Source organism: Bufo gargarizans, chromosome 1 (genome assembly GCF_014858855.1).
Source record: "Bufo gargarizans isolate SCDJY-AF-19 chromosome 1, ASM1485885v1, whole genome shotgun sequence".
Classification (NCBI taxonomy): Eukaryota; Metazoa; Chordata; class Amphibia; order Anura; family Bufonidae; genus Bufo; species Bufo gargarizans.
This window is the reverse complement of record NC_058080.1, coordinates 594030021-594047191: the sequence shown is the minus strand read 5'-3', so window position 1 is coordinate 594047191 and position 17171 is coordinate 594030021. Positions and strand designations below refer to the sequence as shown.

The window sequence follows — 17171 nt, the reverse complement described above, 5'->3', positions numbered from 1 at the left end:
TGCACACACTTTACACAAGAGATGTGGCTCAGCTAATGTCACTGTCCGCAGCGGACAACGTCAACGGAAAAAGTACACTGGATGTCACAGATTTTTGGGGGATGCGCACACTTTACACTGGAGATGTGGCGCAGCTAATGTCGCTGTCTGCAGCGGCCTAACTACTACGCTAAACATAGATATTCCTGCCACACACAATAGTACTTAGAAGGACACAGGTGTTTGGCTGAGCATGCTCGATCATCACTACTACTGATAGATCAGAAGAAGTGTCGAATAAATAATATCAGCCAGGCCAAAAGGCAAAATATTGGCCCAGTCATGAAGTGGGGAGGGCGAGAACAGCATGAGAAGTCCACAGAGTGGCCCTATGACATAGTGGTGATGTAGAAGCAGAATGAGGAGGCCACAGAGTGGCACAATGACATTAAGGAGGTTGCAACAGCAGCATCAGGATGCCACAGAGTGGCAAGGTGACATAGTGTGGAGGTGGAAGCAGCATGAGAATATCACAGTGTGGCAAGATGACATAGTGTGGAGATGGCGGAAGCATGAGGAGACCACAGAGTAGTGAGGTGACACAGTATGGAGGTGGCAGCAGCATCAGGAGAGAAAGTGGCAAGGTGACATAGTGTGGAGGTGGCTGCAGCGTCAGAAGGCCACAGTGGCAAGGTGACATAGTGTGGAGGTGGCAGCAGCATCAGGAGGCCACAGAGTGACAAGGTGACATAGTGTGGAGTTGGGTGGCAATACCAGTACCAGATGAAGATTGTGTGTAAAAGAAGGAGCACTTGGCATCAGATGTGTGGCATAAAGGCTGGTGGCAGCATCAGAACGGTAGCTGAGGCAGTGTTGGTGCGGCACCATAGATGATGTAGTCTGACGCATCAGGCATTGGTGAGTGGGAATCCTGGCTAATCCATGCCTGATTCATCTTGACAAGTCAGTCTCTCCACATTTTTGGGGGACAGGCGAGTTCTTCTTGGGGTAACTATGGCCCCCGCCGCACTAAATAACCGCTCTGATTCCACACTACTGGCCAGGCAGGACAGCCTTTCCAGGGCAAACTTGGACAGTTGCGGCAATAAATCCAGTTTGACTGCCCAGTAGTCCAGCAGATCTTAACTGACGGCTGGCAGGGTGCACTCCAAGTATGCCACCACCTGCTGGTTCAGGTTCTGCTTTATTTCTAGCTGCTGGTGAGTAGTTTATTCACTATGCGGTGAAGAGAGCTGATCATCAGCAACTCAAGACTCAGGCTGCTGCTGATAGAACTGCTTCTGTCACCCCACCCCTCCCCAGCAGCCATGGCAGTGGAACGTTAGCACAGAGGGCCGCCCGGTCAGACCTGCAAGAGGATGGATGATGGGCAGCGGCCAACTGACTACAACTCTATATAGTTAAGTTTGTCCCCCCTCTCAGCGGGTGTAAAAAAGGTCCCCACTTTGGACCAGTAGCGAGAGTCCAACAAGGTGGAGAGCCAGAAGTCATCCCTCTGCCGAATGGTGACAATTCAGCTGTCACTACGCAAGCTTGGCGCCAAGGATTACAGGCTCAATAAAGTCTACAAGTGGCGTGATCCCAATTTTGTCGCACCAAGGGGCTACCAACAACACTACTACTCCCAAGGAGCAAGCACATCAGGCTCAGAAAGTGACAGATCAACCAGACCATCTAGTTTTTTTAGGCCATGGACAGGGCTGGTACAGACCAGGCGGAGGAAGACACGTTGAGGCGGGAGAAAGAGAAGAGGATGCACGGATACAGACATGCTCCCATTAATTTGGTGATTAATATCTCTTCTGTGACACTCTCCCCAGCCCAGACAACAGTACTCCAAAAAGGCCTGTCATTCTGTCCCTCCAGTCCATTAAACACCTTTCTCCTAGAACAAGAAATGCAGAGGTTCTACAGAACCTTTAGATTGAAAGCTCACTTTTATGATACCTACAACCAGAGTAAGATCAACTCTCCCTCCCAAAACCCCTTGACATTACAAACACTAGGAATCAGACTCAAGAGTACATACATGCCACCTAGATCCTATCATCCTGCTGAGACCTACATCACATTCACACAAAAATCCATTCAAGAAGTCCTAAACATGCACCATCAAGGCAAATTCCACCTCACAAACAACCTGTCTCCTGAAGAAATTGTAGCAATCAACTCCCTTCAGACACATAAAGAGATTATTTATAAACTCTTTAGGTGGGGCTATTGTGGTGATGGATAAGTCCATGTACCTTAATGAAGTGATGTCACAACTAGCGGACAAACAAACATATGAGCCTCTACAATCAAATCCCACATCGGCCATTGCACTCAAAATTCGCAAAGTACTTGACCATTACAAATCAACCAATATAATCGATGACAACACAGTAACCTTTCTCACTAAGCAACATCCTATTATTCCTGTCTTTTACAAACCGGATTCCAAAAAAGTTGGGACACTAAACAAATTGTGAATAAAAACTGAATGCAATGATGTGGAGATGGCAAATGTCAATATTTTATTTGTAATAGAACGTAGATGACAGATCAAACGTTTAATCCGAGTAAATTTATAATTTTAAAGGAAAAATACGTTGATTCAAATTTTCACGGTGTCAACAAATTGTGGCAATAAGAGGCTGGAAAAAGTATATTTGAGCATAACAAAGAGCTGGAAGACCAAGTAACACTAATTAGGTCAATTGGCAACATGATTGGGTATAAAAAGAGCTTCTCAGAGTGGCAGTGTCTCTCAGAAGCCAAGATGGGTAGAGGATCACCAATTCCCACAATGTTGCGCAGAAAGATAGTGGAGCAATATCAGAAAGGTGTTACCCAGCGAAAAATTGCAAAGACTTTGCATTTATCATCATCAACTGTGCATAACATCATCCGAAGATTCAGAGAATCTGGAACAATCTCTGTGCGTAAGGGTCAAGGCCGTAAAACCATACTGGATGCCCGTGATCTCCGGGCCCTTAAACGACACTGCACCACAAACAGGTATGCAGTGCAAAGAAGAAGCCATTTCTAAGCAAGATCCACAAGCTCAGGCGTTTTCACTGGGCCAGGGATCATTTAAAATGGAGTGTGGCAAAATGGAAGACTGTCCTGTGGTCAGACGAGTCACGATTCGAAGTTCTTTTTGGAAATCTGGGACGCCATGTCATCCGGACCAAAGAGGACAAGGACAACCCAAGTTGTTATCAACGCTCAGTTCAGAAGCCTGCATCTCTGATGGTATAGGGTTGCATGAGTGCGTGTGGCATGGGCAGCTTGCATGTCTGGAAAGGCACCATCAATGCAGAAAAATATATTCAGGTTCTAGAACAACATATGCTCCCATCCAGACGTCATCTCTTTCAGGGAAGACCCTGCATTTTTCAACAAGATAATGCCAGACCACATTCTGCATCAATCACAACATCATGGCTATGTAGGAGAAGGATCCGGGTACTGAAATGGCCAGTCTGCAGTCCAGATATTTCACCTATAGAGAACATTTGGCGCATCATAAAGAGGAAGGTGCAACAAAAAAGGCCCAAGACGATTGAACAGTTAGAGGCCTGTATTAGACAAGAATGGGAGAGCATTCCTATTTCTAAACTTGAGAAACTGGTCTCCTTGGTCCCCAAACGTCTGTTGAGTGTTGTAAGAAGAAGGGGAGATGCCACACTGTGGTGAAAATGGCCTTGTCCCAACATTTTGGGGATTTGTTGACACCATGAAATTCTGATTCAACATATTTTTCCCTTAAAATGGTACATTTTCTCAGTTTAAACTTTTGTTCCGTGATTTATGTTCTATTCTGAATAAACTATTAGAAGTTGGCACCTCCACATCATTGCATTCAGTTTTTATTCACGATTTGTATAGTGTCCCAACTTTTTTGGAATCCGGTTTGTATATACTCCCAAAAATCCACAAAAATTTACAGAACCCTCCAGGACGACCGATTGTAGCATCCACTGACTCAATCCTATCATCCTTATCAATCTTTTTAGACTGCATACTAACACCACTCACCAGAACCTCAGTCATTTATTTTGGATACCAATGACTTTATCACCAAACTTCAGAACGTTACAGTAAGATCAGATACTTTACTTGCAACCATGGACGTAAATAGTCTTTATACCTCTATCTCACATGAGAAAGGCATTGAAGCAACCAAATCACTCCTAACATTACATTCAAAGTATTCTGCACCAGAACAGGAATTTTGCATACAACTCCTGTCACTTGTTTTCAAAGAGAATCATTTCTTATTTGGTGATCAATATTACATACAAAAGCGCAGGACCGTGATGGGGGCCAATATGGCGCCGCTGTACGCTAACACTTACATGACTGATTTTCGAAACCAAGTTTGTATACACCCACCCTTAATACCAACATCATGCGAAAGTGTGGTTGCGATTTATAGACAACATTTTCCTCATATGGGATGGACCCAAATTCCACCTAGAATCTTTCTACAATGATCTCAATAAGATATATCCAGAATTAGGTTTCACTATGCACATTGACAAAAAAGAAGTCAGCTTTCTAGACACACTGGTACAAAAGGACACCAGAATAATCTTCAATTCGACCTGTATACAAAACCCACTGACAGGAACAGCTTACTCCACTACTCTAGCTGTCATCCCCATACTACCAAGAGGGCGATCCCACTATCACAAATCACCAGGGTTGAACAAATCGTCTCAGACCCAGCAACACGTACACTGAGAGATTCTGAAATGAGCAAAAAATTCATAAACAGGGGATATCCACCCCATCTAACGAAACAGAAAAGTACACAACTACCTACAATACCCAAGATGCATCCATTGCATAACAACATACCATCCTCTCATGCCCAAGATACATAGTATAGTGCTCCAGAACTGGTCCATCTTACAAAATACATATCCATCAGTTAATGAATTGGAATAGCCCCCACGCACGTGCTACAAACAAGGCCCCAATATAAGAGACAAAATCATCCGTGCAGACTTTGGAGGGATCCAAAAGATCCCCAAACAACGTTTCTTGACAAACCCTAAATATGGAAACTTTCCATGCTTGCATTGTGCCAAATGCTCCAACATCTTGAAAGGTGACTTGATCACACATCCACGTACAGTGATACCTCGGTTCACGAACTTAATTCGTGAATTGACTCTGGTCGCGAACCGAATTGGTCGCGAACCGAGGCACATTTTCCCATAGGGTTCAATGTAAATCTGGTTAATCCGTGCTGACCTTTTTTTGGGGGGTTTTGAAGCACAAAAATATGAAACAAATTACAATACACATTAGTACAGTATAGTAATGTATAAAGAGAGGACACTAACCTTGATTGAGATGACTTCTGGCATGGAGGAAGGCAGGTGGGAGGCAGTTATTGTTTGGAGGGAGAGTCCCCCTCCATAAGGACATCCGGGGGATCTCCTTCAGGGGTTTCCTCTCTCCTTTGTCTCCTAGCTGCAGGCTCAGTTTGTCTGAAAAATCTGTCCAATGTCACTTGTCTCTTCCTGCGCTGCATAACCCTCCGGAAATGAGAGACCACATTATCATTCATGAGATTTAGCACTCTGTTCACGACAGTTATGTTGGGGTGGTGCTTTTCAAAAAAATCATGGCACTCATTCCATTTTTGCATAATGGATTTTATGGCATCACTGCTAACCTCCTCCCTTTCTTCTTCTTCCTCAGTAGAATGCTCCTCAAGAAGTGCCTTCTGCTGCTCACCGTGGAGTTCAGAAAGTTCTTCCGTGGTCAGCTCCTCCCTATGTTCCTCAACAAGCTCTTCCACATCAGCACCATCAACGTCCAGACCCATACTCTTGCCCATGGACACAATTTCCTCCACTACCTCTGCATCAGACCCTTCAAAGTCATGTTCACGTTCAGCGACACATTCTGGCCACAGTTTCCTCCAGGCTGAATTTAGGGTTCGGGGAGTGACCTCTTCCCAGGCTTTGTCAATGAGGTTAATGCAGTGGACAACATTGAAATGTTTCTTCCAGAATTCTTTCAAAGTCAAGGACGTCTCTTCAGTGACATTAAAACACCTAGTGAAGAGCGCCTTTGTGTACAGCTTCTTGAAGTTGCAGATGACTTGCTGGTCCATGGGCTGCAGAAGTGGTGTTGTGTTGGGGGGGAGGAACTTTACCTTGATGAAGTCATACTCAGCATCCATATCATCCACCAAGGCTGGAGGGTGTGCCGGGGCATTGTCCATCAGAAGAAGGCACCTTTCAGGCAGCTGGTTATCAGAAAGATATTTTCTGACGGTGGGTGCAAACACCTCGTGCAGCCATTCCATAAACAATTGCCTTGTGACCCAAGCTTTGGCATTGGCTCTCCACATAACGGGCAGTCTGGCCTTGTTCACATTTTGTTCCCTAAATGCACGAGGGGTCTGAGAATGGTACACCAGTAGTGGTTTAATTTTTAGATCGGCGCTTGCGTTGGCACACAGCAAAAGGGTCAATCTGTCCTTCATGGACTTGTGCCCTGGTAGTGCCTTTTCCTCCTGTGTGATATAGGTTCTGTTTGGCATTTTTTTCCAGAAGAGCCCTGTTTCATCACAGTTGAACACTTGTTGAGGGACGTATCCTTCTGTCTTCATGAATTCCGCAAAGTCTAACTTGTAGGCTTCTGCTGCGGCCTTGTCAGAACTGGAAGCCTCACCATGTCTAATCACACTGTGGATGCCACTTCTCCTGCGGAATTTTTCAAACCACCCCCTACTGGCTTTAAATTCGTCACTTGCTGCACTTGTAGAGGGGCTTCTTTGCAGTAAATCACTGTGCAATTTCCTGGCTTTCTCACAGATCATAGCTTCACTAACGCTATCACCTGCCAGCTGTTTCTCATTCAACCACACCAACAAAAGTTTTTCCACCTCTTCCAGAACTTGCGTCCTCTGCTTGGTTAACATTGTTACTCCATTTGCAACATCAGCTCCTTTGATGGCGGCTTTGTTTTTCAGAATAGTCGAGATTGTTGACTTTGCCATCTTGTACTCCGAGGCCAGATCAGTCACACGAATACCACGGTCATGCTTTTCTATAATTTCCTTCTTCAGCTCAATGGTTATTTTCTTCACAACCTTGCTGTCACCTTTACTACTGCTCTGCACTTTCTTGTTGCCACCATGCTTGCGCTGCACATTCTTGTCACCTGCATTTCCACTTTGCACATTGTCACCTGCATTTCCACTTTGCACATTGTCACCTGCATTTCCACTTTGCACATTGTCACCTGCATTTCCACTTTGCACATTGTCACCTGCATTTCTGTTCTTGTCACCTTCATTGCTGCTCCTCACTTTCTTTTTTCCACTATGCTTCTTGGGAGCCATATTGGGCGTCCAGTGAACTGTACAGTACTGTATGTGCTAAAAAGCACACCAAAAAGCACTTAAAATGTTTGCAGAGTACTCACAGTACTTCTTTCTGTGTCTCTTCTTCTCTCCACGGTCTTCCTACAGGAAGTCACGACCATGTGACAGCCTGGAAATAGCATTAAAATGGCCGCGGCTCCTGTTCGTGAACCGAGGCGGAGTTCGTGAACCGGAGCATATTTTTATGAAGTTTTCTGTTCGTGAACCGAGTTGTTCGTGAACAGAAGCGTTCGTGAACCGAGGTATCACTGTACAGGTAAACAGTTTCTTATCAAGGAATTTTTCACATGCGAGTCATCTTTTGTCGTTTACTTGATCAAATGTCTGTGAGGCCTAGTTTACGTCGGGGAAACTACTTAACACATCCGTGACCGCATTTGTAAACACAAATGCAGAATACGGACTAAGCAACTCCTTTTACCTCTACCGGCACATTTTGAAAGACATAAACATCAAATCTCTCAACTTCGGTTTCAAGTCGTTGAACAGGTGCACCAACCAAGACGCGGGGGTAACAGGATCTCGCTATTACAACAACGGGAATCATATTGGATTCATAAAAGGAAATGTGATTTCCGCATATTATCATGATTATAATTTACTCCCTTTTTTTCTCTGTTCTAGGCTCGTTGATGGGGACTAGGCGAACATGACATGGGTGAGAAACCCCCCCCGCTAGCAGTTTTTCCCAGATTCCTGTTCACCAATATTAACCAATTATTAATATTAAGCAATTATCAATTGTTAATCCTTAACCATAACTCGTTTTGCTCATTATTCTCTAATTATATTATTCTTTTTTTGTATTCATCTGTGTATTCATACTGCAATATTGTGCTAATTTTTACTACACTGACCCATGATATACAGGACAATATGCATATGCCTATTTTCTTACTATATTGCGTATCTTCACTTGCACACCCCTGGCAGAATTGCAATTAATCTTATTCTTTCCCCTTTTTCTAATTAGTTGCCAAGTATTTCAAATGCACTGTCCTCACCGCCCCCTTTTCTTCCTCTTCTTGCATATCCTCTGCCCCCTTGCCCACACCTTTGCCCACACCACACCGGCATGTAGAGTGCGCATGCAAGCGCGATAGTAGGTCACAACGTTTGCCTGAGCCGCCGACTTCCGTTCCACAGTCCCAGCGCGTGCGTTCACTCTGTTGAGGCACCAGACGTGATTACATCATTACTCTGCGCCCTCCAATATGGCCAACAGCCTTAAAAGAGCGCACTAATTCGCCTGCATGCCACATCCAGCGCCTGCCTCTCTCCTCTGCCATAAGGTAATTTCTAACTCTTAATATCATCAGACCCATAGTCAGCAAACTGAATCGTTCCATGATACATGCAATAATTGATACCTAATATGATACAATAGGATAACCTAACCCAGGTCTCCAAATTCTTTGCCTTTGAGATCAATTATATTATTTCTCCTATATCACTGCAACTAGGGCTATCGCTTTAGGATTCTTACCCTGTGATTTCCCTCCCCCCTCTCCTTTACCTCCTCTAGGACCCATCTTCTTCTAACTCCTTCTCTCTTCACTCATTTTTCTAATATTAGCAGAATATCTGATAAACTCTAAATCTTCTGTGACTACATTGTATATACATTATATATTTTTCTATACCCCGCTGAAGAAGGTCGCAATGACCAAAACGTCCGGGAATTTTTGTCTGATATGGCTTAATACTTATGATGTATAAATGAACTACTCTGGATGTATACAAATGATAATCTGCAAAAAAAAAAAAAAAAAATGAATAAAATGTGAAAATGTATTTTGCACAAATCTTTTGGAGTGCCGTGGATTACCTCTGTATACGCAAGCAAGTGAGCATGCATAGGGACATTTATGCAAGTGATACGGAGGTACTCCCTGCCTCCATTTCTACTGCATGGTGCCACAGTGTATCTGGGTCCTCTGCCTCCTCTTCCTCATCGCCCTGTAGCTCCTCTGGCTGCTCCTCCTCTCCTGTCACCTGTGTATTAAAAACCACCAATTTCACTACACATTGCTTGAGCTCCAATGTCCTTCTCCTTCTCCTCCTCTTTCTTTTCCAATTCAGCCCCCACAGGGATCATGATGCTGTGAGATGTAGGTGCCATGTCTCCAGTCCCCTGACCAGCCAGATTTAACAGCATCTGTTCCAGGACATGAAGCAGTGGAATGACATCTTTCATCACGTAGTCCTGGCGACTGACAAAAAACGTAACAAATAAGGGCCTGAGCAAACAGCAGGTGTCACGCATGAGCTGCCACTGGCTGAAATAAAAAAGCAGGAGAGTACTGCTGTCCGCTTAGATCATTAAGAAATCGTTTATGGCCTTTCTTTGTTCGTATAGTCGGTCCAACATATGAAAGGGGGAATTCCAACGGGTGGAAACGTTGCATATCAGCCTACTGTATGTTGGGGGATGCCGTTCTGCTGCTGCAGCTCAAGGAGAGTGTGCTTATGCGTTGTACGAGTGGCTAAAGTGCATGAATAGTTTCCTGGTCATTTTTCGTATGTCTTGCAGATGGGTGGAAGACTTCAGAAACCGCTTGACAACCAGATTGAACACGTTTGCCATGCAGGGCGCATGGCTCATCCCTCCTTGACGCAGCGCTGACTTCATGTTCTTCCGGTTGTCGGTCACCATGGTTCCGATTTTGAGTTGTCATGGAGACAGCCAGGATTCAATTTCTTGATGAAGGACATGGAGCAGTTCCTCCCTTGTGTGACTCCGTTTGCCCAGGCAAACGAGGTGGAAAACAGCATGACACTGCCGTGCCCTGCACATGTGGTATGCTGGAGGGGTAACTGTGACTTGTCCCTGCAGTGGAGGCTGAGAACACGGTGGAGGAGGAGAAGGCAAAGGCGGACCTTATCGCAAGACTAACAGCGTGAGAACGTGGAGGCAGAAGCGGCATCACCTGGCCAAGTTACTGGTGTGGCTGTGCAGAAACCACATTCACCCAGAGGGCCGTAAAGGACATGTATGGTCCCTGATAATACTTACAGCTCCATACATTGGCGCTGCCGTGCACTTTGGCAGACACCGACAGGGTCAAGGACTGGCCCACCTTCTATTCTCCATGTGTGTGCAGGGGTGGTGCTGCCTTTTTCGAAAATAAATGATGGCTTGGGACTCTTCACCTTGGCTCGGCACAAGCCATCAGTTCTCTGAAAGATGCAGAGTCCCCCACTTGGAAAGAGAGGGACTGCAGCACCAGCAACTTGAACCGTAGCAAGTTTAGCTTCTGCCCCATTGGATGAGTGCACGCATACTGTTGTCTCTTGGCAATCGCTTCGGTGATCGATTGCTGATGGAATGACTGTTGATGTGTACGTGGGAGAGGAGCAGGAGCATCAGGACCAGCAGATGATGGAAAGGACAGACAGCTCCATTCAGCTGGGGTGGTGGAGCCTTGACTGACTGAAATCGGCTGCGTGCCATGGGGTGATGCAGCGGTTGCTGCAGCAGGCTCGACCACCACATTGGAGCCACAGTTCTCCCAGGCCACTTTATGGTGATTCTGCATATGTTGACGCAGGGCCGTGGTGCCAACATTGACACCCTGACCATGCTTCACCTTCTGCCCTAACATTCTACATATGGCCATGTTCACCTCCTCCAGCGGCTTAACAAAGAACTGCCACACCGCCGAGTAGGTGATTATACCCCCAACACTACGCACTGACTGACTGCTACTGCCTCTGCCTCCGTGAATCCGTGCACCACTACTTCCCGGGCCTGTAGACTCCTGCGAAGTGGATGGTCTACCCAAGGCATGTTTGTCTCCCAACCTCCCACTGCTGCCACCCTGCTGAATCCCGGCCACTTGCTGGCTCCACTGCTGCCTCACGGGCAAGCTGTCACCCTCTTCTCCTGATGATGATGAAGCATCTTCGTCACCCAGCTCCCAAGTGTGATCAGCTACATCATCATCATAGAGTACTGTCTGCATGTCACTGATGTCCTCCTGCATGTCACTGATGTCCTCCTAGAGGAAGCGCCGGATGTCTCCTCCACATCTTGGCTTGCCAGAAGCTGCTGACTGTCTTCTAGTAGCTCGTCCTCACTGTACAGGGAGTGCAGAATTATTAGGCAAGTTGTATTTTTGAGGATTAATTTTATTATTGAACAACAACCAATGAACCCAAAAAACTCATTAATATCAAAGCTGAATATTTTTGGAAGTAGTTTTTAGTTTGTTTTTAGTTTTAGCTATTTTAGGGGGATATCTGTGTGTGCAGGTGACTATTACTGTACATAATTATTAGGCAACTTAACAAAAAACAAATATATACCCATTTCAATTATTTATTTTTACCAGTGAAACCAATATAACATCTCAACATTCACAAATATACATTTCTGACATTCAAAAACAAAACAAAAACAAATCAGTGACCAATATAGCCACCTTTCTTTGCAAGGACACTCAAAAGCCTGCCATCCATGGATTCTGTCAGTGTTTTGATCTGTTCACCATCAACATTGCGTGCAGCAGCAACCACAGCCTCCCAGACACTGTTCAGAGAGGTGTACTGTTTTCCCTCCTTGTAAATCTCACATTTGATGATGGACCACAGGTTCTCAATGGGGTTCAGATCAGGTGAACAAGGAGGCCATGTCATTAGATTTTCTTCTTTTATACCCTTTTCTGCCAGCCACGTTGTGGAGTACTTGGACGCGTGTGATGGAGCATTGTCCTGCATGAAAATCATGTTTTTCTTACCTTGCAGACTTCTTCCTGTACCACTGCTTGAAGAAGGTGTCTTCCAGAAACTGGCAGTAGGACTGGGAGTTGAGCTTGACTCCATCCTCAACCCAAAAAGGCCCCACAAGCTCATCTTTGATGATACCAGCCCAAACCAGTACTCCACCTCCACCTTGCTGGCGTCTGAGTCGGACTGGAGCTCTCTGCCCTTTACCAATCCAGCCATCTGGCCCATCAAGACTCACTCTCATTTCATCAGTCCATAAAACCTTAGAAAAATCAGTCTTGAGATATTTCTTGGCCCAGTCTTGACGTTTCAGCGTGTGTCTTGTTCAGTGGTGGTCGTCTTTCAGCCTTTCTTACCTTGGCCATGTCTCTGAGTATTGCACACCTTGTGCTTTTGGGCACTCCAGTGATGTTGCAGCTCTGAAATATGGCCAAACTGGTGGCAAGTGGCATCTTGGCAGCTGCACGCTTGACTTTTCTCAGTTCATGGGCAGTTATTTTGCGCCTTGGTTTTTCCACACGCTTCTTGCGAACCTGTTGACTATTTTGAATGAAATGCTTGATTGTTCGATGATTACGCTTCAGAAGCTTTGCAATTTTAAGAGTGCTGCATCCCTCTGCAAGATATCTCACTATTTTTGACTTTTCTGAGCCTGTCAAGTCCTTCTTTTGACCCATTTTGCCAAAGGAAAGGAAGTTGCCTAATAATTATGCACACCTGATATAGGGTGTTGATGTCATTAGACCACACCCCTTCTCATTACAGAGATGCACATCACCTAATATGCTTAATTGGTAGTAGGCTTTCGAGCCTATACAGCTTGGAGTAAGACAACATGCATAAAGAGGATGATGTGGTCAAAATACTCATTTGCCTAATAATTCTGCACTCCCTGTATAGTGGAGCTGAGCCCACAGCATACAATACTTCTCTGGCTGAGGGAACAGAAAAAGACAGAGGCAGGTTGAGGACAGGTGAGGGCATAGGTCCTGCTCCCGAGCCATGCCAACTAAGGGTTGTGTCTGACAAACACATCGACTCTAGGCTTTAGGTGTCTGATGTCACTTGCGAAGATTGAGTCAACCATTCAAGAACCGCTGGGTTGCTGGTCAGGACACGACCGCTAGCTAAGACTGGGAGCTCCGGCCTCTAGAAATGACCCCTGCTGCTACGTCCCCTTACTCTGCTCCGACCTCTGCCTGCGCCAGAATCATTTAGGCCTCTGTCACTCCCTTGTGCAGAGCCTGGCACTTCTCTGTCTGACATGCTGTTAGATTAATTAATAAAAAGGAAATTAAAACACCCTAAAAAAGTCTGTAAATTTCTCACTTCACCACACAACGGCTAATAAGCCCCTTTTTTCACACTAATACGCACAAAAAAGGGTTTTAGAACATACACTCACCTAAAGAATTATTAGGAACACCTGTTCTATTTCTCATTAATGCGATTATCTAGTCAACCAATAACATGGCAGTAGCTTCAATGCATGTAGGGTTGTGGTCCTGGTCAAGACAATCTCCTGAACTCCAAACTGAATGTCAGAATGGGAAAGAAAGGTGATTTAAGCAATTTTGAGTGTGGCATGGTTGTTGGTGCCAGACGGGCCGGTCTGAGTATTTCACAATCTGCTCAGTTACTGGGATTTTCACGCACAACCATTTCTAGGGTGTACAAAGAATGGTGTGAAAAGGGCAAAACATCCAGTATGCGGCAGTCCTGTGGGCGAAAATGCCTTGTTGATGCTAGAGGTCAGAGGAGAATGGGCCGACTGATTCAAGCTGATAGAAGAGCAACGTTGACTGAAATAACCACTCGTTACAACCGAGGTATGCAACAAAGCATTTGTGAAGCCACAACACGCACAACCTTGAGGCGGATGGGCTACAACAGCAGAAGACTCCACCGGGTACCACTCATTTCCACTACAAATAGGAAACAGAGGCTACAATTTGCACAAGCTCACCAAAATTGAACTGTTGAAGACTGGAAAAATGTTGCCTGGTCTGATGAGTCTCAATTTTTGTTGAGACATTCAAATGGTAGAGTCCGAATTTGGCGTAAACAGAATGAGAACATGTATCCATCATGCCTTGTTACCACTGTGCAGGCTGGTGGTGGTGGTGTAATGGTGTGGGGGATGTTTTCTGGGCACACTTTAGGCCCATTAGTGCCAATTGGCCATCGTTTAAATGCCACGGGCTACCTGAGCATTGTTTCTGACCATGTCCATCCCTTCATGATCACCATGTACCCATTCTCTGATGGCTACTTCCAGCAGGATAATGCTCCATGTCACAAAGCTCAAATCATTTCAAATTGGTTTCTTGAACATGACAATGAGTTCACTGTACTAAAATGGCCCCCACAGTCACCAGATCTTAACCCAATAGAGCATCTTTGGGATGTGGTGGAACGGGAGCTTCGTGCCCTGGATGTGCATCCCTCAAATCTCCATCAACTGCAAGATGCTATCCTATCAATATGGGCCAACATTTCTAAATAATAGTGTTGATCGCGAATATTCAAATTTTTATCGTGAATATAGGTACTTCGAAAATTCGCGAATATTTTGAATATAGTTATATATTCGTAATTTCGAATATTCGATTTTTTTTTTCCTTTTTTTTTTTTTTTAATCGGTACACATGATCCCTTCCTGCTTCTAGCTTATGGGCCAATAAGGAGGCTTTAATATACTTGACTTTCGGAGTAGTAGTGTTTGCGAATTTTGCTCTATATTCGTTTTTTCGAATATTCACTATATTGCTATATATTCTTGTTTTAGAATATTACGAATATTCGAAAAAACTAAGTTATAGCAATATAGCGAATATTCGAAAATAAAAACGAATATAGAGCAAATTAGCCAATATAGTGCTATAATCTTTTTTTTTTAATAGTTGTAATTTTTTTCCAATCTGAACTTCAGATGAGAAAAAAATGACAACTATTAGAGAAAGAAGATTATAGCACTATATTAGCTAAATTGCTCTATATTCGTTTTTTTTCGAATATTCGCTATAATGCTATATATTCTTGTTTTAGAATATTACAAATATTCGAAAAAACGAAGTTATATAAATATAGCGAATATTCGAAAAAAAAACGAATATAGAGCAATTTAGCTAATATAGTGCTATAATCTTCTTTGTCTAATAGTAGTAATTTTTTTTCTCATCTGAAGTTCAGATTGGAAAAAAATTACAACTATAAAAATAAAAAGATTATAGCACTATATTAGCTAAATTGCTCTATATTAGTTTTTTTTTGAATATTCACTATATATTGCTATATATTCTTGTTTTAGAATATTACGAATATTCGAAAAAACTAAGTTATAGCAATATAGCGAATATTCGAAAAAAATCGAATATAGAGCAATTTAGCTAATATAGTGCTATAATCTTCTTTGTCTAATAGTTGTAAGTTGAAAAATTCGCAATAAAAATTCGAATTACAAAAATTTGCATATTACACAATCATAACCTTGCCGAATTTTCGAATTTTCGAATATTTGACGAATATTCTAAAACAAAATTGAATATGACCCCTGCCGCTCATCACTGCTAAAGAATGCTATCAGCACCTTGTTGAATCAATTCCACATAGAATTAAGGCAGTTCTGAAGGCAAAAGGGGGTCCAACACCGTATTAGTATGGTGTTCCTAATAATTATTTAGGTGAGTGTATAACCGCACCGCTGAATGGCAAATATATTTTTCTTTTGCCACTGATACACGCCATAAAAGGCTTTAGGAATCATATAACTGCACCGCTGAACGGCAAATATATTTTTCTTTTTCCACTTATACACGGCACAAAAGGCTTTGGAACATATAACTGCACCGCTGATCGGCAAATAGGCCCTTATTTTTTTCCACTTATACACACCACAAAATGCTTTGGAACATATAACTTCACAGTTGAACGGCAAATATATTTTTATTTTTCCACTTATACACGCCACAAAAGGCTTTAGAACATATAACTGCACTGCTGAACGGCAAATATATTTATCTTTTTACACTAATACACGCCACAAAAGGCTTTAGAACATAAAACTGCACCGCTGAACGGCAAATATATCAAATATATTTTTCTTTTTCCACTAATACATGCTACAAAAAGCTTTGTATAACTTCACCGCTTGACCAGCAAATATATTTTTCTTTTGCCACTAATACATTTCACCAAAGGCTTTAGAACATATAACTGCACCACTGAACAGCAAATATATATCTTTTTCAACTAATAGATGCCACAAAAAGCTTTAAAACATATAACTTCACCGCTTGATTGGCAAATATATATTTCTTTTGCCACTAATAAATGCCACCAAAGGCTTTAGAACATATAACTGCACCACTGAACGGCAAATATATTTTTCTTTTTCCACTAATACACGCTATAAAAGGCTTTAGAACATATAACAGCACCGCTAAACTGCAAATATATTTTTATTTTGCACTAATACACAACAAAAAGTGCTGTAATTTTAGCACTTCACCACACAATGGCTAATAAGTAGGGATGAGCGAACTCGAACTGTATAGTTCGGGTTCGTACCGAATTTTGGGGTGTCCGTGACACGGACCCGAACCCGGACATTTTCGTAAAAGTCCGGGTTCGGGTTCGGTGTTCGTCGCTTTCTTGGCGCTTTTGTGACGCTTTCTTGGCGCTTTTTGAAAGGCTGCAAAGCAGCCAATCAACAAGCGTCATACTACTTGCCCCAAGAGGCCATCACAGCCATGCCTACTATTGGCATGGCTGTGATTGGCCAGAGCACCATGTGACCCAGCCTCTATTTAAGCTGGAGTCACATAGCGCCGCCCGTCACTCTGCTCTGATTAGCGTAGGGAGAGGTTGCGGCTGCGACAGTAGGGCGAGATTAGGCAGATTAACTCCTCCAAAGGACTTGATTAACTGATCGATCTGCAGCTGTGGATCATTGAGCTGCTGATCCTCAATTGCTCACTGTTTTTAGGCTGCACAGACCGTTTGTCAGTCTCATTTTTCTGGGGTGATCGGCGGCCATTTTGTGTCT

At 43.7% G+C, this 17171-nt stretch overlaps 1 protein-coding gene across 1 annotated transcript; it reads right to left on the bottom strand.

Annotated features, from left to right (window-relative positions):
* Positions 1–5386: 5386 nt before the first annotated feature.
* On the bottom strand, positions 5387–7354 carry LOC122928934 (tigger transposable element-derived protein 1-like). The gene is made up of 2 exons (XM_044282272.1): positions 7282–7354; positions 5387–7173 (listed from the first exon to the last, which is right to left on the bottom strand). The coding sequence occupies exons 1-2, from the start codon at positions 7352–7354 to the stop codon at positions 5387–5389; spliced, it is 1860 nt and encodes a 619-aa protein (XP_044138207.1).
* Positions 7355–17171: the final 9817 nt, after the last annotated feature.